The sequence below is a fragment of the Leucopleurus acutus genome, assembly GCF_964270905.1.
Source record: "Leucopleurus acutus genome assembly, chromosome: 20".
Lineage (NCBI taxonomy): Eukaryota > Metazoa > Chordata > Mammalia > Artiodactyla > Delphinidae > Leucopleurus > Leucopleurus acutus.
The window spans coordinates 7,660,418-7,686,518 of NC_139162.1; the positions used below are offsets into that span (position 1 = coordinate 7,660,418).

Sequence of the window (26,101 nt, forward strand, 5' to 3'; positions counted from 1 at the left end):
TTGTGTTTGTGAGCCACCTTGGAAGCAGAACCTCCAGCCCCAGTCAAGCATTCAGATGACCACCGCACTGGTGAACATACTGACTGAAACCCCATGATATTTGCTGGGGCTGAACCATCCAGCTAACATGTTCCTGGGTTCCTTGAAAGAATGATGCAGGTTGACCTCTTCTCTACTCTACTGCCTTCCTTATCCCTGTGCTGACAGAGAAGATGAAGTTGGGTAGAGACCTGGTGAAGAACTTTGGCAGGTTGTGCCCAATGGGTCTTCCAAGCACTTTTGCCTATTTTAAGATGGTGGAGCAATTTCTGAAACCAAGAAAGTTGAAGCACAGTAAAATGGGATGTTTGATTGAGCTTCCCGAAGTATAACCAGCACTATTAGGGCATTGGCCAAAAGTAGATATTGTTCAGGGGCAAAGCTCATCTCGCTGGGAGTATGGATTTTTCTACCCATTGATCTTGAGTCATCTTAGAGCTGCTGACCTTGCCTGGTGAAAAGTTGCATCAAAAGGGAATTAGGAGGACACGTTAGGAGCTGTCAGTATTTCTCCATTTAAAGTTTGGAACTTATGAACCTTCTGGGGATAATTTCTTGTTTAATGATCATCTGAAATGCCCTCCTTAACATGGGTAATTATAGTTGCCAGATGAGTCTGTTAAGAGGGGAGTTTTCACACCTGCCTTGGAAGTATCTTAGCACCTCACCGAATTCTTATTGAAGTTCAGTAAACGAGACAATAATAATAATTACTTCTGTGATAGTAGGTAATTGTACTAGATGTAAAATAGTTTTCCTGTGGCTCATTATTTGCACAGTCATTACTAAAACGGCTAAATTGCATTATGAATATATAACCAATGTCAACATTTTTATAGCCTGTGTCTACATTACATAACACATACTGAGGAATTTAATTTGTTGACCAAATTTAGCTTTAAAAACAATTAAGATGTGCTAACTGTCCATTAGCATATATATTTGTAACTGTAAAACTGTTGTGTGTGTAAAAAATAGTTTGTTGATTTAAGGACAAATCTTGGAATATCCAGTACATTGGTTGACCTTTAAAGAAAAAAAAAAAGAGGAAAACTGACACCATTCTCAATTATCATATTACTTTAATTAAATATTATACTCAAGGGTATATAAAATGGCTTCTTGTAACCTCTGACCAAGAACCCACATTTTGAGTGGGCAAGAACTATTACATTTGTAATTGATTTATTTCACCTGTGTGTCTGCTGACACTATCCTTGACCTTTTATGGTGAAGATGTGATTTGGATTGTAGAGATTCTTCAACTTCTCTTTGGTGCTTCAGACAGTGAAATTGGAAAGAGTAAACCTTCCCTGAGTAGCATCTTTTAAGGAATAGGTGCTAATTTTAAAGACACCAACAAATGAAAACTTTGTTTATGTAATGTTATGTAATGGCACTCTTCAGTCATAATGAAGAAATATGGAATCAAACTCAGTTTCCAAAATTTTGGTTCTTGATAGATTATTTCTCTTATAGCAGAGTTCTCATCATCGTCCGATATGTTATAGCCATCACCTATAGGAAGGTGATCTTAAATATGGGTTGAGCATTTTAAAATCAGATAATCTAGATGCAAAATGAAATTCCGTATCCAGATGCTCTGGTCTACATTTTGCTAAACGTAAGAGTCATAAAATGGTAATCTGTGAGCCACGTCTAGGCTATCTGTGTGTTTTGCCTCACCTTGATGGTAGATAAGAGAATTGGATTTGAATGCCTTTAGATGGGGCATGTGATGTCTAGTGTATAATTGTCCCAGTGCTCCCTTGTACCAGGTACCCTTTCTGCTTCACTCGTAAATTACTTACCTGGCTCCTGTAGGCATTAGAGTTTGTAGCCCCAGGATGCTCGTGAACATTCGCTAAGATGCTTGGATGTCAGGAAGACATAATCAGTGGAATAAGGAGCCCAGTTGTCTTGTCCATCTCTGTGTCCTTGCGCATTCAAATACTTGTTCACTGAATCACTGAACAGAAGACTGACTTAAGTATAGGTAAAGAACCTTGGCTGACCTTGTTAGGCTTGTGTTGAGCGCTGCTCTCTGTTCTCTTTTCTCCTCTGGCTTGTGGTCTCTCCGTGGTGGTAATACCATGTGTAGGGGTGGCTCTCAGTTCTCTCTGAAAGGAAGTTTGACTGAGTCGCCTTCCAGAGAGCTAGACGGTTATTCACTAAAATATGAGTTCATTGAATGCATCTAAGCTTCAACCCTGTGGCTTTCCCTGTCGCTGTTGGGTGGTATTTTATACTCTCTCCTGTGTGATTAGCTGACATTATGGAGGAGGTCTCCACTTTGTTGGCAAAAATGTTCAAAGAGAATGCTGTATGTCTATAGAGAAGGTCAGTAGTGGCCAAGTTGAAATTTATCGAGATGGACTTAGCAGTGTCAGTTCCTGATGTTTGTCAACATTCTGTTGATTTATATTTCCCAAAGTTCTATCTTAAAAGGATCAAATGTGCCATGTGTTTTTTTTTGGGGGGGGATTGATATACATGCATGTATCCATATCTAATAAATACGTATGTGTTTACATCATATGTATATAATATATACGTATATGTTTATATAATACATGCATAATAATGGGTATCTATATTAAAAAATACTGCTTTCATTTCATTCCAAATAAAATAAATAACAATAATAATAGGATTTTAGTTTTGTTGAAAGAAATTTACTCTAGTTAAAAATCGATGCTGCTAGCACAGGCACATCAGCTAGGTGGTTTGTGACCGGCTAGAGGGGTGGGAGGGAGGGAGACGCAAGAGGGAAGACATATGGGAACATATGTATAACTGATTCACTTTGTTATACAGCAGAAACTAACACGCCATTGTAAAGCAATAATACTCCAATAAAGACGTTAAAAAAAAAATCCATGCTGCTGCAGTGATGAACACTGGTGTCTCCGCTATAGCGCTACATACGCACCCTGCGTCCTGCAAAATCACGCACTGAAAATAACAGGCTTATGGGAAAAGCAGGATTGAGGCTGACTGCTGAAAACATTTGGAACTTCGTAACCAGGAACAAAAACAAAACCAAATCTAATAAAAATACAGGTCAGTTAAATCTCCACCAGGCTGGTGTTTGCCCTCCCCAGGTCAGTCCATCCTTTACAGCCTTCAAATTGGGCTGGTGCTTCTTTCTTCTCTCTGTAGCTCACAGATGTCATTCTCTTCTAATAGAGACCATTTTCACTGAAATTAAATCTGGCCCAGAGCATAGCCCTCTGCATTCATCTGTATGGAGAGAAATCTTTCTGTAGCTTCTTCATCTGTAATTTGCAGCATTGCTAGGCAAGTTAAGATGGTGGAAAGGTAGTAGTGCTTGATGCCACAATCGGCCCCTACTCATACTAAAGGAAGGCACTTGAGTGCATTTCCAGCTTTGTTCTAAGGTCTTCAAACATCTTTGTCTTTCTCTTGCCTTGTGAGAGCTCTTTCCTATGATTGCTTAAAAATATTAACAAACGATGAAAATCACATAAGAATCAACACAACTTGTTACATTGGCATATTCTCCTACTTACGACTCGTGCCTGAGGTGAAACGTGTAGTCACAGAACAAATGGTTAGTGATAAAACTTCTTGAATCTCTGTACCAGTATTTGCAGAGGCAAATATCATCAAAGAAAATATATCGGATGAGTTGAATCGATTTCTTGGCACATGGTAGGCACCTGAGGAGTATTGAATGGGTGTATGATTCTCCCAGCTTTTGAAAGTTATTTTAAATGATCCCATGTGGGTAGATATCAGCTTGTTTTCAAGTAGTATAGACTTTTATGTGAAGTCATTCCTCATCACATAAGATCATTTCTTCAGGGGCTTCAACTGTCGTTGAAAGGAGTTTATATGGCTTCTTGCAGCCTGATCAATTGATAAGGGATGGTTCAGGCATGGTAATTAGCAAAGATCTTAAGTATTGGAGACACATTTAGCTTCCAAAGATGTGGGTCCTTTTCGGCATCTCTTGGATGGTGAAGAGAGGTGTAGATGTGGCTGAATTCATAACACCATCATTCACTTGCTCATTTCACATAAATAGAACACCAAACATATCCCAGGCACTATACTAGGGAAACATGAGATTGTGCTCCCTGGACCTATGGTCTAGTGCAAGACATAGTTAAGAAAGTAGGCAGTTTGCCGTGCTGTGGGAAGAGTGTTAGTACAGGGCAAGATGGGGTTCTCTAAGACCATGGGAGGACCAGCCTTGGGGGAATGAGAGAAGGCTTTCCAGAGGAAGTGATGACTGTGGAGAACTTTGAACTAGAAAATGAGCATGATCAGGTTTGCAGGACTTATTGAGAATATTTATCTTTTCTGTTTTTGAAAGCAGTTTATATTTATTGTTGCATCTTGGAAAAATACAAGCATAAAGAAAAAAATTATAATACCTAAGATAACTACTATTATACATTTAGCATACACTTGATGTTTATTAAATACTAATGTGATATCTGAATTAAAATGATAGCTTTCTTGGTGTAGATACAAATATAAGAGTGAAATTACTTTCTGTATGTATTTATATAATTAAAATATCAAATTGGAACATAGGGTACATATTGTTTTATAACCCTTTTTTATATATGTATACATATATATATATAAAATGAGCATTTCCTTCTATCTTAAAACATTACTCCATATCGGGATTTTTAATGACAGGCCAATTTTCACTTGAATAGATGCACTATTTTGTGTATAACTGATCCCCTGTTGTTGGACATCTAGATTATTTTCCATTTATAAACCATTTATATATTGCTGTTATTAACCTCCATGAACATAATTATGTTCCTTCCTATCTTATTATTTTCCTGAGGATAAATTCTGAGAAGTGAAATTTCTAGGTTGAAGAATGCTAACATTTTTAACACCGTTGGTACATAATCTTAGATTGCCCCTCAGAAATGGACAGTGGCTTAGTCTGGAGGAAGACTGCAAGTATGGTGACCAGTTAATATGCTCTTTCAGTAATTGAAACAACTGATATTGGCGACTTGAACCAAAGGAGTGGTAGTAGAGATGGAGAGAAATGGTTGGAATTGAAAGATTTAAAAAGAATCGACATAATTTGGTATACCAGTCAGGATTTTGTCTGGCTGCTTATAATAGAAAATGTACAGTAACAGTGGCTTAAACAAGGTTTATTTTCTTACACAAAATAAACTTGGAGTTAGGCAGTCAGGGTTAGTGTGATGCTCCATGAACTTCTCAGGGTATCAGGCTCCTTCTGTCTCTTTCATCTTCAGCTGTGGCTTCTACCCTTAAGGTCACTGCTTGATCTAAGGTGGCCATGGAGCTCTAGCCATCTTTTGTGTAAGAGCTTGGAGGAAACAGGAGGGAGGGAGGGGCTTGAGTCATCCTCTATAAACAGCTGCTGGAAGTTCCATGCAATCCTGCTTTCATCTCATTGGCCTGAATAATTATATGGTCACACCTAGCTGCAAAGGAGGCTGGAAAATATGATTTTCAGCTGTGCTCTCCTCTTCCCTGCTCAAGTAAGACTTGACTGACAGTATGTAGGGATTGAGGGAAAGGCAGGAGTTGTGGGATAACTTCGTGGTTTCTGTTTTGGTCCATTAGGTGGATGGTGGAACCAGTCATGGAGGTAGAGACCCGAGGAAGAAGCATTGAGTGGAGGAAGTGGGGACGGTGGAAAGGACAATGAGTTCAGAGTGTTTGTGGGACATCCAGGTATAAATGTTCATAGCAGTAGGTCATGTGAGCCTGAGACTCAAAAGCATTATCAGTCATGGAGATAGAGATTGGAAATCATTAGTGTATAGATTATAATGAAAGCCAAAGGACAGGGTATAAACACGAGGAGGGTCCAATGGAGGAGGACTGGAGAAAGTGGACATTTACAGGATGGAAGAAGAGAAAGAAGATCAGATTTACAAGGAATAGCAAGAGAGGTAGAAGGAAAAACAAGAGGCTTTGCTGTTATGGAAGGCAGTGGAAAAATGCATTTCATGAAAGGGGTCAACAGGGTCCTTTGGGTGTAATAACCAATAAATCATTGGTAACCTTAAGGGATATATTCCATAGAGTGTGCTGGTGGGAGGGCTGGATTGCAGTGTGACAGTGATGGTGTGTGTGTGTGTGTGTGTGTGTGGAATGTGGATGTAGAGACATCTTACATGGTTAACACTTTCAAGAATCTTGAGTGTGACAGCCATAAAAAAGAATGAAATAATGCCATTTGCAGCAATGTGGATGGACCTAGAGATTATCATACTAAGTGAAGTAAGTCAGACAGAGGAAGACATATCATATGATATTGCTTATATGTGTAATCTAAAAAAGTGGTACAAATGAACTTATTGACAAAGCAGAAACAGACTCAGACGTAGAAAACAAACTTATGGTTACCAAAAGGAAAAGATGGGGGACGGATAAATACGGAGGTTGGGATTAGCAGATACACACTACTATATGTAAAATAGATAAACAACAAGGTCCTACTGTATAACACGGGGAACTATATACAATATCTTATGGTAAACTATATGGAAAAGATTCTGAAAAAGAATATATCACTGTGCTGCACACCAGAAAGTAATACAACATTGTAAATCAACTAGTCTTCAATTAAAATAAAAAGAATCTTGAGTTTGATAGGCGAGAGTGAGTGTGGTATCGAGGGGTGAAGTGGGAGAATGGATCAGCCATCTCCATTCCCCTAGTTCTATACATGCTCTGCTACTTTGGATGAGTTGGATAACAAAAAATTGTGATATACACTTTGGGCTATTGGACTTACATTCTTAGAAGAAGTGATTTTCCATGAATTCTACAAACCTCTCTCCTGCTGAACTATGACAGTTGGGTCCAACGTCTTCAGTAATTTTAGCTGGAGAAAAAAAGTAGAGCATGTTTAATATCGTCACCCAGAACCTTTCAAAATAAAATTTAATCAAGGAAAAGTTCTTGATATATTGAGTACAAGGAGATAAAGTTCTTCATTAACGGGTTTGTTGTACTAGCAAGTCTCTGAGAGGAGAGATCACTGGGGTGCTATTGATAAATGAATGTGATGGTGTTTTATGTGTCAGTTATTCAGTCAAACACTAAAGTAGGTGTTGCTCTGAGGTTATTTTGTAAATGTGATTAAGGTCCATAATCAGTTGACTTTAAGGGAGATTATTCTAGATAATCTGGGTGGACCTGATTCCGTCAGTTGAAAAGCTTTAAGAATAGAACGGAGGCTTACCTGAAGAAGAAATTCCATCTGTGGATAGCAGCTTCAGCCTGGAAGAGTTCCAGGTTTCCCTTCCTAATGACCTGCCTTATGGACTTTAGACTTCCCTAGCCAGTTCCACAACTACATAAGCCAGTTCCTTGTTAGATCTCTTAATGTATATTTCCTAGTGGTTCAGCTTCTCTGAGTGAACCCTGATTGATACGGTCAGCGTACTCGCCCACATACCACCAGTTGGTAACACTGTGAAGCTAGACCTGTCTTTTAGTCTTTATGAACCTTGATGGCTTTTGCTGTAAAATGAGAGCTCTTCTATTTTTGACATTCCTCCTTCTGATTGAGTCTTGTTACTTCTTCACGTAAATACTGTACTTCTTGGTACCTGTCATCATCTTGGTTTTATTTTTGTTTTTTTTTTTTGTGGTACGCGGGCCCCTCACTGTTGTGGCCCCTCCCGTCGCAGAGCACAGGCTCCGGACGCGCAGGCTCAGCGGCCATGGCTCACGGGCCCAGGCGTTCCGCGGCACGTGGGATCTTCCCGGACCGGGGCACGAACCCGCGTCCTCTGCATCGGCAGGCAGATTCTAAACCACTGCAGCACCAGGGAAGCCCCATCATCTTGTTTTTATGTAGGTGTGAAGACGGGCAAGCCCAGAGCTCCAAGAATCCTGCCATTTCTTTGTCTTTTGGAGTTGTTCCCTGGAGCCATGCTTGGGATGGCAGGCAGAGGTGGTGTTGGACCCCTGGGGAGGCCTCCTCTGGGTCTGAAATTGACCCCAGCCTTGAGTTAGCCTCTGCTCTGATCGTTGAGTGAATGATGGGGGTTGTGGGATAGCTCCTCTTGGTCCTGATCCATGCCTTGTTGTCCCTCCTTCCAGCTAATTGTCTCCCTCTGACATTGCCCAGTTAGCCTGAGCCACTGGGTGGAAGCAGATGCCTCCAAAGGTCCTGTTGCTCCGGTGCGATGCCCATCCATTGACCAGGCCTATATAAAGCTGTGATCGGGTTCCTGGGAAGCCTGGGAGTGCCATAAGTTTGTCATTTTATGTCCTGCTTTCTCTTAACCATGTGTTTGATAATAGAAAACCTAATGCAGTTTATAATCATAGATATTTTTATCAATAAAATGTTAAATAGTAAAAAATAAAAAATATTCTTCGTTCACTCCAGTCATCCTGTCTCTCCCGGAATCCCCCCAGTGTCGATCTATCACCACATTGCTTTCTCAGTGACTTACAGAAGCATCACTGTGGAGACTGGAGGGACATGTATGCGGGACTGGGGCCCTGGGCCACACTCTGCCACACCAGGAGTTCCCCTGCCGAGGGGCCACCACCCTACTCTCAGATTCGTGATCAGGGAATTTTCCTCTTTGATTTTCATTTCCTCGTCTTTGAGTCTAGTGTTCTAAAAATTGTATCTCAAGGGCTCTTGCTAATAAACCATGGATCTTATATAAATGCTGGATTTGAATTTTATTTAAAAATAGTTATTTTTGTTCAGTAATCCACCAATCAGATATTTATTGTTTGGTAACTACGTGCCTAGAACTATGCTAGATGGTGGGGCTGCAGCCACAAACGTCTTTTAAACTGCTGTTCAGAATGGGATCGTGAAAAAAACCTAACGCCCACATATGCTTATATACCGCATTTTTAACACAAGGCAGTGTTTTTAGTATGTTAAAAGGGGCAGCCGGCTCAACTGTTTTTTGCAAGCAGACCTCAGAATACAGCTTTTCTTGCCATCTCTGGACATATAACTTGAACTTCCAGTACACGCACTGTATTAGCAACATTGTACGTCTGCCACGTTCTTAAAAATTTTTAGGCCTGTTCATATCTCCTCACATGAAAGTGTACAAGCAAACACACTCTGTAGCACAATGCACCTCACTCCATTAAATACCACTCAAGGTTCCGGTGGTGCGGTGGTGAACGTTCTAGTCCTGGTGTAATAATCAGTGTGTGGCAATAACTGAATGGCTAAAGCTTTGTCTCTTTATATTGTATACAAGGTGGTGGTGGGGGTTTATTGAGAGTTCTGGGTCTTTCTGCCCTGACTTCTAAATTTGAGAGAAAGAATGTGAGCAGTTGTATGTTAAAGGTTCAACCATGAAACAAACATCAGACTTCAGGATCAGTTAGAGTGAAGGACACCCTGAGATGGCAAGGCGAGATTATGAAACCGAACCAAATCTGATACCACTTGCAGCTGCTTTTCGTAGCAAATCAGAGATTATTTTCTTACGGACAAGCAAACCACATGCGGAAATAAATTGCCGAGGCTGTCATCGGAAGACAGTTACATCCTCAGACCTCATTTAAAAACTTTGCTCTTAATCAGAATAGGTTTTATCGCTCTCACGAGTTAACTGAGCGATAAGGAAGTGTCATGTTATACTTACAGAAGACACATCTCCACTAAGAAGTTATCCCATGTATCTGATTTTGTGTGTTAGGTGTCCTGGAACCATTTTGATGGGGGAAAAGGGTTCCATTCCCGAACTCCAGAATTTTCTGCTGGATTCTAAGCTCTGTGAGGGCAGGGGCCATGTCTTGTTTCTTCCGTGATTGTCGTCTCGAGTTGTGGCGCTTTGTTGGGAACATAATAATCTTTCAATAAATATTTGTTGAACGAGTCATTGAAAATATTCAAAACCTATGCTCCTCGGCCACCTCGGCTTTCTCTTGAGTGAGCATCCTTTATTGTTTCCTCTCGCCCTTTTCGAAGATTACTTCAGATCGTCCTTGAAATTCAAGTTTCCATTTTGCCTTCCATCAGATCTTATATAGGTTTATTAGGTAACAAAAGTCCCTGAAGGTGAATTCAAGCATTCAAGTCATTGTCCTTCATTGTGGGTGACAACTGGATTGAGAGTGGCCCTTCTCTGTTAAATGCTGCATGTGACAGAGCCCCTCTCACGCTGACACATACAAAGACCGCCCTACAGTTTGCAGCCACCTCTGCCATGGGCAACTCTGCCTCTCTACTCAAGCCTCAGTGTTGTGGCCCAGTTTGATACGCACCATCTGTTTTAGGTTGGTCTGCCTAGAACTGGGCTCTGAACTGGGGAATTGTATCCAGAGGGATTACTGAAGGATGCTCTTGGGAGACACACCTGTAAGGAAGTGAGGAATGCAGGATGGGACAGATGGTGAAGCAGACCAGCAGCGAGGTTACAACTGAGGTCTCAGCAGATCCTCAGGAAGGCTTGGGAGTTGGGATGGCTCTTCAGAAATGTACCGTATTGAGGCCAGGGAACTGGACTTTCACATCCCTAAGTCAGGCAGCTGTTGCTGGTAAGCTGCCCCTTGGTGGCGGTGGGGGGAATGTATTGTTGGGCAGGGCAGCTCCCTGTGGTGGAGGGCAGTTCCCTTTGAGGGGCACATCTATGAGTCTTTAGCAGCATGGATATTCCTAGAACTGAGGGGATGGGCACATCGACCCTGAAAAGGGAACCTGGGTGGAGTATCACATTATCCAATACCATCAATTCTTGCCGTTCACTGATTGATGGGTGAATCTGTCTGCTCTGCATCCACCAGAATACATGTCTGTCACCTAGGTTGTAGTTTAGGTTATTGGTCCCTCCCAAAGACATCATTTGTTGTTTGACAGCTTCTTGGGGCAGCCCAGGTCTTGAGTACTGACACACTGGCCACGTGTTGGGATCGTGCTTGTGATTCCTTATCTCTCCATACAGCGTGCAGCGTAGGATCGCATGCGGGGAGGTATTTCACAGGCCGTCATTTCTGTTGGGTCTCCACCCCTTATTCTTGAGACATTGTCCTTGACTGGCTCTACCACTCCTCAGTTGCCTTTATGTCCTCATCTCTTGCTGCCTGTTCCTTAAACTTGGAGCTTCTTAATAGTGTTGACTGAGGGTTCTTCTGTTTTCTTATTGTGCTACAGTGACTATATAGGTGATGCCCAAGTCCCTGACACTTTGCCTGTTTTTTTTTTTTTCCCCCTGAGCTCTGGAGATAATATCCATCTAACCCTCTTGGGCTCTTTAAACTCAGTATATCCAAAATTGAACTTATGTTCCACCTATGTAAGACGTGCTTTTCCTTTTGTTGTTCCTAGCCTCAACAGTACCTCCATCCACCTGTTCCATAGCGAGAAACATGGCCTCCTTTGTTTTGCCCAGTCATCATGTGTGTTCTGTTGAAGCCGCATCCTGAATATTTCTTGAGCCCGTCCTTTTCTCTTCATATTCACTCTCACCACTTTAATTCAGGAGACAACTCCCATTGTTTCAGTCACTCTGCTACCTCTCAGCTGATATCTATGCATCTAGTTCAACTTTTCTCCATACTGCGCTCACAAAGGTCTTTCTTTCTTTTTATTTTAAAGGTTTTATTTTTTTTTGATAAATTTATTTAGTTATTTTTGGCTGCGTTGGGTCTTCATTGCTGTGTGCGGGCTTTCTCTAGTTGCAGTGAGCGGGGGCTACTCTTCGTTGCGGTGCGTGGGCTCTAGGTGCACAGGCTTCAGTAGTTGTGGCACGAGGGCTCAGTAATTGTGGCTTGCAGGCTCTAGATGCAGGCTCAGTAGTTGTGGCGCACAGGCTTAGTTGCTTCGCGGCATGTGGGATCTTCCCGGACCAGGGCTCGAACCCGTGTCCCCTGCATTGGTAGGCGGATTCTTAACCACTGCGCCACCGGGGAAACCCAAAGGTCTTTCTAAGATCCCCATTTTGCTACTGTCTCTCCGGATGAAGTATCTTTAAGTGATGTACAGGCTCTGCGTGATTTGGCCCCTTCTCATCTTCTGCTAGTTCTCCAGTTACAGCAGATATTCCATCCAGAGAGCTCTGCTCTCAGTTCTTGATGTTCCATGTGCTGTCCTTTAATCACACCCTCCCAAGTGACTGGGCGCTCTTCATTACCAGCCCTACCACAATTTTGCTTCCTTAATTCTTGCTCAGCCTTTAGGTCTCAGCTGAGATGTTGCTCTTGGCAAAACTTCCCCGACTCATCAAGGGTTTTCTTTGGGCTCCTGTAGAACCCTGTTCGTCTCTCACCACAGCACTCATGTTCATAGGTGGTAAGGTGTTAACTCATTCTCTGAATCTCCCACTGGGTTGTAAGTTTTGAGAGGGCAGGGATTCCCTCTGACTTGTTCCATCTTTAGCACCTAGCACAGTGCAAGACTCAGAAAACAATCTAATGAAAGAATTAACCTGTTCAGGTCTTTCATTTACGTGAAAGTTGAAATTGTCTCAGATATTTCTACAGTCTGTTTTGTAGGAAGCTGGAAGTCATTTTCAACCTTTCAGTTTTCCTAAGGGTGGCTAAGTCTTGAGTCTCTGTTCTGTGTCTTTATTGATCAATTAATAGTTATTTTGGTTTCTCATAAGCAGAACTCACTGACAGCATTCGGCTTTGTGTTATCAGTAAAGCTAATGCAGTCTTGTATTCGAAGGATTATTGAATCTTGGAGTTGGGGGAGAGTTTTGAAGTCCTCTGCTCAGTCTTTCACTAACATTTCCACCAAGTGATCAGAATTGAGGGACTCTTTTACTCTTTTGAAGGAGACAAGTGCTGGAGATGCTAAAAGTGGCTGTTTGTCTTCACTAAAAGCTGAGTGTGTCATCCATGAGACAGAGATGATATCTTCCTAGACTCTGGAGAGTTGCCTTGGAAATCTTGATGTCATTATCACTTTCTTACGCAAGACTTAGTAAAGGAGGCCAGTGAGGCTCGGCGCAGCCTTGAGCCTTGTTTAATTCTCTTGTTGATGGAGAATGGGGTTAGGACCTGCCTCACCGACTGACATCACAGGCCTTGACATTATGGGGAGCCCTTGATATCTAAACTTTTCCCGGAAATCCAGACTCGTTTATGAACTGTTGGAAGTCAGATCAACTCATGGAATCCCAAGCTCCTTTGGCATTAAAAAGTGAATGGGTAGCATTTTAGTGTCCTGATAGTTACATTGCTGTGTTTACTTGTCTGCATTGCCACCTAAAACCACGTTCACTTTGGAGAATATGGTACACATGGTGGTTTGTGGAACAGACTTTGGTAAGGGTCTTGCAGTTAATAGAAAGGGGAAAGGAACCACGCAATGGCTGCCTTTGGGATGTAAAAACATAATGGATCTTCTTCAAATTATTGACCTAATTTTCTCTCCAAAATTGATGTCTACTTTAGTACCATGTAGGATTGTCACAGATTGTTTTCTTGTCTTGGTTATCAAACATGGCAGTGATTCCAAAGTCTTTGAAATCTTGAGGCACTTCTACGTTTTATTACCCCCCCCCCCCCCCACTCTCCAACTCTTGTGTGGCTATGTCTATGGCATTGACTTTTTGGGAAGCTGTTGCAAATCCCATTCGCTTTTGACTTAATGAATTGGTATATCTTTTGAAGAAATCTGATCTCTGATCCTGGTTGATGTATAAAGAGGTTTTTGAAGTGTAACTTCCTATGATTCTTGTATAAAATAGTCTTATTAATAATAGTAAAAACAGTAATAATAGTGTTTAATGAGTGTTTTCAGTGTGCCAGACACTGGTAAATCTTCATGTGCATTATCTCATTTAGTTCTTCCTGTGGGATTCGCACTAGTTAGTAGTATCCCCATTTTACGATTCAGAAACTGAGGCTCACAGCCACCAGATGGTGAAACCAAGATCTACACGATGTCATGTGAGGTACTCACCTCTTGGTAATTTATAAGATGCCTGTAGTTTTCCTTCTCACCTCTTGGTGAATTATAAGATGCCCGTAGTTTTCCTTCTAACTTCTCTCCTTTTGTTACTAGGTGATGTTTCTGCGCTAGCACTCTTTTGCACCTGTGCTTCACACAGAATCCCAGGTGGTATAGGTCAGTGGGTGTTACACCAACACCAAGAAAAGGAACAGGAAAATCCTTCTGCTTCCTCATACTTCTAGCACGAAAACATAATTATGTATATTGTATTGTTCAAGACAGGGATGACCCTGGCCAGCCTGTGTGTTGGGTGAAGGAGTTCGTGTGAAGTGAGTTAATTGGGACGGGAAATCTTCCGTTTGAGTGTGTCTGAGTAGATGTTTTTCAACACTGCTTTAAGTCATGCTGCTTCAGAAATAGTGATGGCTCTGCCACCTAGTAATGATGATGCAGGAGCCAATTTCAGTGGCCTTGGTGCTGGTCGGCCTCACTCAGGCTTTTGCATTGAGGAGAAGACTGGTTTTGAGGGCAGTTGGTAACATTTCTTGGTCAGTGTCGTTTCATTCTTTCAGCGTATTTATGAGTCTCTGTGCATTTCTCCACATGCTTTTTGTTTTGTTTTGTTTTGGTTTTGTTTTGGTTGGCATGGTGTTTGCATCCCGTCATGATTGGAACTGGCAGGATGGTGTGTTTGAATCTCTTTCTTTACTGCCATATACTGTGGTGCCTGTTGGACAATGGTGCCTTGGTTGTATGGATTTGTCCTCAAAACAGCTAGGCTTCGCATGGGTGAGGCAAATAATCCCAGATTCTAGTAGACAGGTCTGTACACTTGGCTGAAAAGAATATATTAACAGAGCATTCACAATTCTTTTTTTATTTTTTCATTGAAGTATAGTTGATTTACAATGTTGTGTTAGTTTCAGGCGTACAGCACAGTGATTCATATATATATATATATATACACACACACATATATATATATATTCTTTTCAGATTCTTTTCCCTTATAGGTTATTACAAAATATTGAGTATAGTTCTCTGTGCTATACAGTAGGTCCTTGTTGGTTATGTATTTTATATATAGTAGTGTGTATATGTTAATCCCAAACTCCTAATTTATCCCTTCCCCCTCTTTCCCCTTTGGTAACCATAGGTTTGTTTTCTACATGTTTCTAATCTTTATTAAAATTAAGTTGATATGTACAAATAAGTTGAAGCTTTATATCAATACTTGAATACAAAGAACCAGAAAGAGAGAAGTAGTACAATTTTTTCACCATCTGCATGACAAGCTGTAAAGTACTGACAATCATTTATCCATATACTTTTCTAGAAGAAACTCAGTTTGAATAGATAGGAAAACTGAGATATGAGACAACACATATACATACACAAACACACATGATTTATTTCTTTCCTAGGTGTTTTACGTTGAGTTGTCCAGATGGCCTGACATTTCTATTGATTTTAGAAAAGAGTCTTAGGGACTTCCCTGGCAGTCCAGTGGTTAGGACTCCGTGCTTCCACCGGAGGGGGCATGGGTTCGATCCCTGGTTGGGGAACTAAGATCCCACATGCTATGCGGCATGGCCAGAAAAAAAAAAAAGGAAAGAGTCTTAGAGGTTGGGATGTCTTAGATGTCACCTAGTCTCATTCCTCAACCAGCACATACATCCTTCACATATGATCACCCCGTTTCTCCTAGAAAACTTTCAAAGGAAATAGGGTGCTCTGTCTTGAAGGGCAGCCTCTTTCATTTTGGCCTAGCTGTTGGAAAATGCCTTGTTATGGTGAGCCAAGGTCTGCCTTCTTGTGCAATTTCTACCTGTTGATAAGAGCTGTGAATTCAGTCACCAAGAGCTATCAGTTTCATTTCCTAGGTAGCTCCATTTCCCCTACTGCCATTCTAGTCCAAGCCATCCCTCTCTGCCTTCTGGAAGAAACAATAGCCTCTTAACTGGACTCCCAACATTTCCTCTTTGCCATTCTCTGTTCCCATACTGTATCTAAAGTGATTGTTTGAAAAGGTAATTCTGAACATGTCACTTTCTTCCTGAAGTCTTCAATGGCTTCCTGTTGCTCTCGGGCAGAAATTCCAAATACTTAACATGATCTGAACCTGCCTACCTTTCCAGGCTCAGCTAGGACGGCTCTCCATTTTCTTCTCTGTGCGCCACTCTTGCTGCCTCTTTTCAGGCTTCCAAACGTTTTTTGCCTCACGACCTTTACTCATGCTGTTTCTTGTGCCTGGGAGACCCCTGGCCCAGCCTGGTCTCCTTTTCCATCCCCTTTCAGCTCCAAAGGTGATTCAAGTATGCCTTCCCTGACTCCCAGACCACCGTAGACCTCCCTGTTACGTATTCTCTGAGCATCCTGTGCTTCTCCTCCACAGCATTGGTCCTTGTAATCAGTCATTAATTAATTAATTTATTTATTTTTAACATCTTTATTGGGGTATAATTGCTATACAATGGTGTGCTAGTTTCTGCTCTATAACAAAGTGAATCAGTTATACATATACATATGTTCCCATATCTCTTCCCTCTTGCGTCTCCCTCCCTCCCACCCTCCCTATCCCACCCCTCCAGGGGGTCACAAAGCACCGAGCTGATATCCCTGTGCTATGCGGCTGCTTCCCACTAGCTATCTACCTTACATTTGTTAGTGTATATATGTCCATGCCTCTCTCTCGCTTTGTCATAGCTCACCCTTCCCCCTCCCCATATCCTCAAGTCTGTTCTCCAGTAGGTCTGTGTCTTTATTCCTGTCTTACCCCAGGTTCTTCATGACATTTTTTTTCTTAAATTCCACATATATGTGTTAGCATACGGTATTTGTCTTTCTCTTTCTGACTTACTTCACTCTGTATGACAGACTCTAGGTCTATCCACCTCATTACAAATAGCTCAATTTCGTTTCTTTTTATGGCTGAGTAATATTCCATTGTATATATGTGCCGCATCTTCTTTATCCATTCATCCGATGATGGGCACTTAGGTTGTTTCCATCTCCGGGCTATTGTAAATAGATCTGCAATGAACATTTTGGTACATGACTCTTTTTGAGTTTTGGTTTTCTCAGGGTATATGCCCAGTAATGGGATTGCTGGGTCATATGGTAGTTCTATTTGTAGTTTTTTAAGGAACCTCCATACTGTTCTCCATAGTAGCTGAACCAATTCACATTCCCACCAGCGGTGCAAGAGTGGGTGTGGAGAAAAGGGAACAGTCATTTATTTTTGTACTTATTTGAGGACTGTCTTCTTGGAGGCAGGGTCACATCTGGTTCAGTGACGTATCTCCAACACCTAGAGCATAAAAGGTGCTTGTGGAAGTCTTCCAAGTGTTCCAGAAAGGTCTGGGCTACTAGAAATTAGGGCTGTTTTCTCCTCCAGAGTAAGCATTACTGTATTTTTTTTCCTGCTCTTATTGGATGTGTTTCCCAATGCTTTACCTTCCTGGTTGTTGTCTCCTGGATATATCTAGTCTATTTAGCACTCTACTTTAAATGTATTACCTAGAATAATTCTTGGTTTCATCAGTAAAGGCCACTTCTTGTAATTTGGACAGTGGACTTTTTATTAATTTAGTCTTAAGGAAAACCAGAACCTAAATTGCAGAATATTTAAAAAATAACATGAATGAAAACAATATTCGTAGAACTTCTGTACAATGGGTGCTTAGAGGAACATTTTTAACCTTAAACACATACATTAAAAACAGAAAAGAATAAAGTCAGTATTCATTTCAAAAAGTTAGAAAAAGAACAACAAAATGAATAAAGGGAAACGATAAAGAAGGAATAAGTGTAAATAATAAAAACATTAATAAAGTAGAAAAGAGAAAAACAGTAAAATAAGTGTATTGAAGGATTTACTAGCTTTTTTTGGATGTCCAAGTTTTACATATATATTTTTTTACTATTTTTAAAAATTGTCAAATATATATATTTGACCCTTGAAAGATGCTACAGTTAGAGGCACTGACCCTCCACACAGTTGAAAATCCATGTGTAACTTAGAGTTGGCCCTCTCTTTCTGTGGTTCTTCCATATCCGTGGTTCCACATCTGTGGATTCAACCAACCTCAGATTGTGTAGTACTGTAGTATTTACTATTGAAGAAAATCCATGTATAAGTAAGTAGACATGTGCAGTTTAAACCTGTGTTGTTTAAGGATCACCTAGCTTACATAAAATTTGCCATTTTAACAATTTTAAATATACAGTTCAGCAGCATTTAGTATTTTCACACTGTTGTGCAACCATCACCACTGCCTTGCTCCAGAACATGTTTTGTTGTGAAGGAAGCTGGCCTTCATGAATGGAGCACTGGATCAAGGGTCCTGTGATCCTGCTATGTTGTTACTGTTATTATTATTATTTTCTTTTTTTGGCTGCACCACGTGGCACGTGGGATCTTAGTTCCCCAACCAGGGATCAAACCCGTGCCCCTTGTAGTGGAAGCACAGAGTCTTAGCCACTGGACCGCCAGGGAAGTCCCCAGAACATTTTTTTTATCACCCCAGGAGGAAACCCTATACCTGTTAAGTGCTCATTCCCCATTTCCCTAGCCGGGCAACCACTAATCTGCTGTCTTTATGGATTTGCCATTTTGGATATTTCGTATGAATGGAACCATGTAGTACACGGCCTTTTCTGTCTGGATTTTTTTTCTTCCTATAGTATTGTCCAGGCTTATTCAGGTGGTGGCGTGTAGTCAGAATTTCATTTTTGTGGCTGAATAATATTCTGTAGTATTTCATGTATACCACATGTTTTTATCCCTTCATCTGTTGATGGACACTTGGGTTGTTTCCATCTTTTGGCTAGTCTGAATAATGCTGCTATGAGCTTGGCTTACAAGTATCTGTTTGAGTTCTTTTTTTTCAGTCCTTTTGGTTCTATAGCCAAGAGTGGAATTGCTGGGTTATATTGTAATTCTTTGTTTAACTTTTTGAGAAACTGCCTAACTGTTGTTCACTACATCTACACTGTCTTGCATTCTCACCAGCAGTGTATTGAGGGTTACGATTTCTCTGCATCTTTACTTGTACTTGTTGCTTTACTTGTAAAAAGAAATTGTAGACATCTTTGTAGTTAAGAAATGCTATCTCACTGTGGTTTTGATTTGCATTTCCTTAAATGACTAATGGCGTTGAACATCTTTTCATGTGCTTGTTGGCATTTGTATATCTTCTTTGGAGAAATGTCTGTTCAAGTCTTTTGCTCATTTTTAAATTGGATCGTTTGTCTTTTTGTTGTTGAGTTATAGGAGTTCTTTATATATTCTGGATATTAAACCCCTATCAGATATATAATTTGAAAATATTTTCTTGCTTTCTATGGGCTGTCTTTTCAGTCTCTTGTCAGTGTCTTTGGATGCACAAAAGTAGTAATTTTAATGAAGTATCTATTTTTCCTTTTGTTGCCTGTGGTTTTGGTTTCATACTTAGGGTAGAACTTCTAGTACTTTGTTGAAAAGAAGCGGAGAAAGTGGGCATTGTTGTTTTGTTCCTTATCTTAGGAAATAAGTTTCAATATTTCATTACTGAATATGATATTGGCTGTGTATTTTTCATAAATGCGCTTTACCATGTTGGAAAGTTTCCTGTTCCTGATTTTCTGACATTTTTATTATGAAGGAGTGTTGGATTTTATCGAATGACTTTTGTGTGTCAGCTGAGATGATCATGTGTTTTATTCTTCATTCTGTTAATGTATTACATTTATTGATTTTTATATGTTGGACCACCCGTGCATTCCTTGGATAAATCCCACTTGGTCACGATGTATGATCCTTTTTATATGCTTCTGGATTTGGTTTGCTAGTATTTGGTTGAGGATTTTTGCATCTATATTCATAAGAGATATTAGCCTGTAGTTTTCTTTTCTTGTAATTTTTGTCTGGCTTTGGTGTCAGGGTAATGTTTACATCATAACATGAATTAAGAGGTATTTATTCCCTCCTCTTCAGTTTTTTTTGAGAGGGGGAAGAATTTGAGAAGTATTGGTATTAATTTCTCTTTAAATGTTTGTTAGAATTCACCAGTGAAGCCATCTGGAGTTTTTGTTTATTGATTCAATTTCCTTACTTGTTATAGGTCTATTCAGATTTTCTATTATTTCTTGAGTGAGTTTTGGGTAGTTTGTGTGTTGCTAGGAATTTTTCCATTTCATGAAGGTTATCCAGTTTGTCAATGTAGGTATCCAACAAACTGGATAACCTACATGAACAATGCTATTTGTTCAGAATATTCTCTTATAATTCTTTTTATTTCTTTAAGGTCTGTAGTAATGTTGTCTCTTTCATTTATTTTACCAGTTTGGGTCTTCTCTCTTTTTCTCTTTGTCAGTGTATTTAAAGATTTCTCAACTTTGTTGATCTTTTCAAAGAACCAACTTTTAGTTTCATTGATTTTCTCTGTGTTTTTCTGGTCTCTATTTTGTTTATCTCAACTCTAATATTTTTTATTTCCTACCTTCTGCTAGCATGGGCTTAGTTTGCTTTTCCCTTTTTAGTTTTTAAGTTATACAGTTAGGTTATTGATTTGTAATCTTTATTATTTTAAAATGTGTTTATAGCCATAAATTTCTCTTTGAACACTGCTTTCACTGCATCCGTTACGTTTTGATATGTTTTCCTTTTGTAATGTTTTCTAATTTTCCCTGTGATTTTTTTTTTCTTTGACCCCCTGGTTGTTTAAGTGAGTGCTGTTTAATTTTCACATAATTGTGAGTTTTCCCATTTTCATTCTACTATTGATTTCTCATTTTATTCTATTGTGGTCAGAAAAGATACTCTGTGTGATTTCAGTCTTTTAAAATTTAGTAAAACTTGTTTTCTGGCCTAGCATGTGGTCCGTCCTGGAGAATATACTGTGTGCACTTGAGAACAATGTATATTCTGCTGTTGTTGAGTATCCTCTGTATGTATGTTAGGTGGAATTGGTTTATAGTATTCTTCACATCATCTGTTCTCTTATTGATCTGTCTGGTTGTTCTACTCATTATTGAATGTGGAGTATTCAAGTCTCCAATGATAGTAGAACTGTATATTTCTCCCTTCCATTCTGTCAATTTTTGCTTCATATATTGGGGCTATATTGTTAAATGCACATATGTTTATAATCATTATATTTTCTTGATAGAACAGAGTGGGCATTTTACAAAAGCCGTTTTGTTATTTGGTTGGGTCATATGAATCTTAAAGGCAATTAAAACCTCCTAGATTTCTTTTCACACAAACAGTTCCCAGTATTGTATCTGGAGCCTGTTCTAGCGCATACTTTTCTTTTGATTTTCTAACCTAAACGGGTACAGTGATTTCTGTTAAATTTGCACCTTGCCACTTTAGCCTATTGAAATTATTTTGAAAACCTGATTGAGTGTTCTCTCCAGCGTGTGTGGGCTTTTTATTTCTGAGCTTTAGCATAGGTAACATAGAGAAGTGTGTTGGACAAGTGAGTACCAAGCATGAAATGGGGCAAGTTAAAACATCACAAAACTTGCTGTTCTTACTGAGATTCAGATATTTTTGTTGAATAAATCCCCTCCCCCCACAACCGATTGCTGGAAGCCTTTGGTTAATTTCCAGAGTTTTTAAAAAGCTGGTACTGACAATATTTGCCAGTTTTCTTATTGCTGTTATGGAGGAGACAATGTTTGGAGATCCTTATTAGTTCACTGTTTTGTTTTTTTTTTTACATTATCCTTGTGTTATTGACATATTATGGTCTTTTTCTAAATGATAGGGAAAATTTTGTCAAATGCTTTGTTGCTTTTAAGGTACTGTACATCTGTGTAATTTTTCTTATGTACAATTTTTGAATCCTATTAAAGGAAGAAAAGAGATTGGTGTGGAGGACTTGCTTGTTGTGGTGGTTCCATGTTGTTATTGATGTTTTTCCATACTTTCATAAAGACCTATAAACTCACCTGATAAAAATCCATTTTAGGATTTTCTCTAACAATTCACAAAAGCTTCTTACTTAGCATTTTGTAGAACAAGAAAATCAGGGTATGTGTCTCTGTTCTGATTTTAAAATAAATATTATTTTTTTATTCTCTTTGTTGTTTCTAACTTCAAGTTTTCTATTCATTGTGGTCAGAGATCAAGATGTATATTTAACTGCTTTTTGCAGTGTTACTGAATTTTTTGTGACTTAATGTCTGATCAATATTTTATTGATACTTGAAATTGCATGGCCTCTAGAGAGCACAAAATGTGGTATCTGTATTATATGAATAAGTATATATTGATAGTTAAGATATATACCTATTAAATAAAGCGGATTAATTATATCAAGTAAATTCCTTAGATTCTTAATGGTTTTTCATAAGATGAGAGCTAGTTTGAAGTCTCAAGGTCTTCTTGTAGACGTATTGAATAGGTTTCCATGTTAATGTATATAGATAATATTTATTATGAATACTGATACATTTGAAATTATTTATGAAATCATATGTTATATTTTCTATTTATCATGCTTTGTTGTTTTCCTTTACTTGCTTTTCTTGGGATTGATTATTTTGTGACTTTTTTTTCTTTTAGTGTTCTGGTATTTTTATATATGCTTCTTATTTTTGTAATGGTTGTCCTTAATTTTTTAACAAATTTGATACTATTCTTTATGCTAATGTCTAGAGTTAAACAGTTGTTAGAGCTTCCCTCTTGAAGAAGGTAAGCAACTTAGCTGCTCTTTATTTCCTCTCTCCTATTTTTTGGGGGGATTTTATTTTGCGGTACGCGGGCCTCTCACTGTTGTGGCCTCTCCAGTTGCAGAGCACAGGCTCCGGATGCGCAGGCCCAGCGGCCATGGCTCACGGGCCCAGCCGCTCCGTGGCATGTGGGATCTTCCTGGACCGGGGCGCAAACCCGTGTCTCCTGCATCGGCAGGTGGACTCTCAACCACTGTGCCCCAGGGAAGCCCCTTGCTGATGAGTTTTTAAAAATATTCTGATAAATTCAGCTAGCTGCTATGCTCCTTATCCTTCCTGTTGTGGCCCCTGCCTATCTTACTACTCTTACCTTTATTTTTTGTGCTTTGTTCATTCTGGCCTTCCTACTGACTTTGAATGTACCATGTTTCATTGAAATGAACTATTCAAAATACTCTTCTATCTTTTCCTGGAATGCTGTCCTCCTGCTACACTTATTAATTCATATTCATTTTCTGACTTTTTTTCAATGTCTCTTCCTATAAGAAGTCTTCCTTGACATCTAATACAGATTAGGTTTCCCTGTTTTATATTCTAATATCTTGTTTTTATTTTTTTCATAGGACTTGTTATGGTTTGGAACTTATTTGCATGACTAATTGGTTAATGTCTGAGTCCTCTAAGGCTCACGAGAGAAGGAAGTATATTGTCTCACTGTTGTGTAGTCCTGACCCCTAGTGTAGTGAGAGATTCGTAGTAAACATGCAGTTAGTATCAGTTGAATTAATTTTGCTTTGCCTTGGCCACTTTTGCTTTCTGTTTCTATTTTCCTTATATATTTTATCCATTCTCTTATATGTTTACTTATTTATTGCCCAAATTATAAACATTCACCTAAATGAATTATAGAGTAAGTACCTGTCACATTATCACCAGGTCTTCATATCATAGAACACTGTCAGCACCAAGAGACCCCCATGTACATGAAGTTTGTTCTTAATATTCTTTTACCTATTTAAGCTGTATGGTGATTTTCCTTTTTTCATTCCTGAGAATGCTTATATTTATCCTCTTGCTCCTTTTTCCCTAGTAATAATTGTTAGTGGTTTAATTTTTTAAAAGTGTTTTGGCTAACTCTTAGCTTTGTAGATTTTTCTATTGTTTTTTTCTATTTCATTTATTTCTGCTTTTATCTTTATTATTTTCATCCTTCTACCTTTTCTGTGTTTGTTTTCCTTTTGGTTAAAAAAATTCTTGGGGCTTCCCTGGTGGCGCAGTGGTTGAGAGTCCACCTGCCGATGCAGGGGACACGGGTTCGTGCCCCGGTCCGGGAAGATCCCACATGCCGTGGAGCGGCTAGGCCCGTGAGCCATGGCCGCTGAGCCTGCACGTCCGGAGCCTGTGCTCCGCAACGGGAGAGGCCACAACAGTGAGAGGCCCGCGTACCGCAAAAAAAAAAAAAAAAAAAAACAAACTCTGACATAGTTGTTTTTAGTTCATTAACGTTCACCCTGCCTTTTCCCCCAAGTATATTGATTAAAGTTGTACATTTTAATTTAAGTACTGCTTTAGCCATATCCCTCAGGTTTTAATATGTAATATTTTCATTATTGTTGAATTTAAAACATTTTCTAATTTCCATTTTGCTTTAGAAGTATATTTGTTAATTTCCAAACTTGAAGATTTTTCTAGTTATCTTTGTTCTATAGAGTTTTGGATTAATTGTTTTGTTAGAGAACACATTCTGATATTGACACTTTAAAATCTGTTGATACTTGCCTTATCACCTAGTATGTGGCTACTCTGTGTTTCATGTGTGTTAAAACAGTTGTACTCTGCAGTTTTTGGATAGCACATCCTATGTACATCCTTTATGTCAGTGTTATTTGTATATTAAAACATTTGTCCTTGCTCAGTGTTTGGTCTGCTTGTTCTATCAGTTATTGAGAGGAGTTATAAAAATCTGTTTTGACTGTAGATATGTCTGTTTCTCCTTGTAGTTTTTTCATTTTTGTATTTTATATTTTGATATAGTTTTATAAATTTTTACATTATGTATTTTGAGTTTATGATATTAGGTGCATACAGATTTATAATTTTTATATATTTCTGGGAAATTAAACCTTTTACCATTATAAAAGAATCTTTTTTAAACTCTGGTAAAGTGTTTTGCTTTAAAGAATACTTGTCTGCTCTTAGTAGAGACACATTATATTCTTTCAATAATGTTTGCATGGCATTCCTTTTTCCATCATTATACTTTCAACTTTTCTGTATCCATTATGTTTTATATGTGTCTTTGCATATGGCATATAGTTAGGTTTTTTTAAAAAATCCAATCTGATAACCCTTATGTTTTTTTTTTTTTTCTTTTTCTTTTTGCGGTATGTGGGCCTCTCACTGCTGCGGCCTCTCCTGCTGCGGAGCACAGGCTCCGGACGCGCAGGCCCAGCGGCCATGGCTCACGGGCACAGCCGCTCCGCGGCATGTGGGATCTTCCCGGACCCGGGCACGAACCCGCGTCCCCTGCATCGGCAGGCGGACTCTCAACCGCTGCGCCACCAGGGAAGCCCAACCCTTATGTTTTAATTGGAGTATTTAGACCATTTATATCTAATGTAATTATGCATATATTTGGGTTTAAAACTACCATTTACTGTGCTTTTTCTTTGTCTTACCTGTTCTGCATTACTCTTTATCTTCTTTCTTGTATTTTTATTGATTAAGAAAATTTTATTATCCCATTTTTCCTCTATTTTTTTTCCTTTTCTTTTAGTGGTTATTCTAGAGATTAACATACACACTTGACTTAAATTCTAACATCAGTTGGCTTTTTACATTCTTCCCAGATGATGCAGAGGCCTTAGAAGTCTTTTTGCTCCAATTTATGCTCTTTTGTCTTAGGTGCTATTGTTTTTTTGTGTTTTATTTATGTACGTTTTTAACCCCATAGGACATTGTTATTATTATTTTGACTTTCCCTTGTTTCCCATTTTTGGGGCTCTTTATTCCTCCTTCCATTTCCAACCTTCATCTGAGATCATTTTCTCAAGAACACTCTTTATTATTTCCTTTAGTGAGAAGCAAATTCTCTTCATTTTTCTTTGGCTAAAAAATCTTTATTTCACACACATTCTTTTTTTTCTTCCAGTTTTATTGAGGTATAATTGGTATACTGCACTGTATAAGTTTAAGGTGTCCAGCATAGTGATTTGTCCTACATACATCATGAACTGATTACCACAATAAGTTTAGTGAACATCCGTCATCTCATATAGATACAAAATTAAAGAAATAGAAAAAAATTTTTTTTGTTTGTGATGAGAACTCTTAGGATTTACTTTCTTAACAACTTTAATGTATAACATACAGCAGCATTAATTATCTTTATCATGTACATTATATCCCTAGTACTTATTTATCTTTTAACTGGAAGTTTGTACCTTTTGACAGTCTTTCCCTCCCTCTGCCTCTGGTAACCACAAATCTGATTTCTTTTTCTCTAGGTTTGTTTGGTTGTGT

At 39.1% G+C, this 26,101-nt stretch overlaps 1 protein-coding gene across 1 annotated transcript in view; it reads left to right on the forward strand.

Moving 5' to 3' along the window:
* Positions 1–4,266: 4,266 nt before the first annotated feature.
* The window catches only part of CDYL2 (chromodomain Y like 2), a gene marked incomplete at both ends in the record, with an annotated part of 187,211 nt that continues 165,376 nt past the window's right edge, over positions 4,267–26,101 (forward strand). The window contains one exon of the mRNA XM_082863025.1: positions 4,267–4,335. Within this exon, the coding sequence (XP_082719151.1) occupies positions 4,267–4,335 (69 nt within the window). The remainder of the gene's footprint in view (positions 4,336–26,101) is intronic.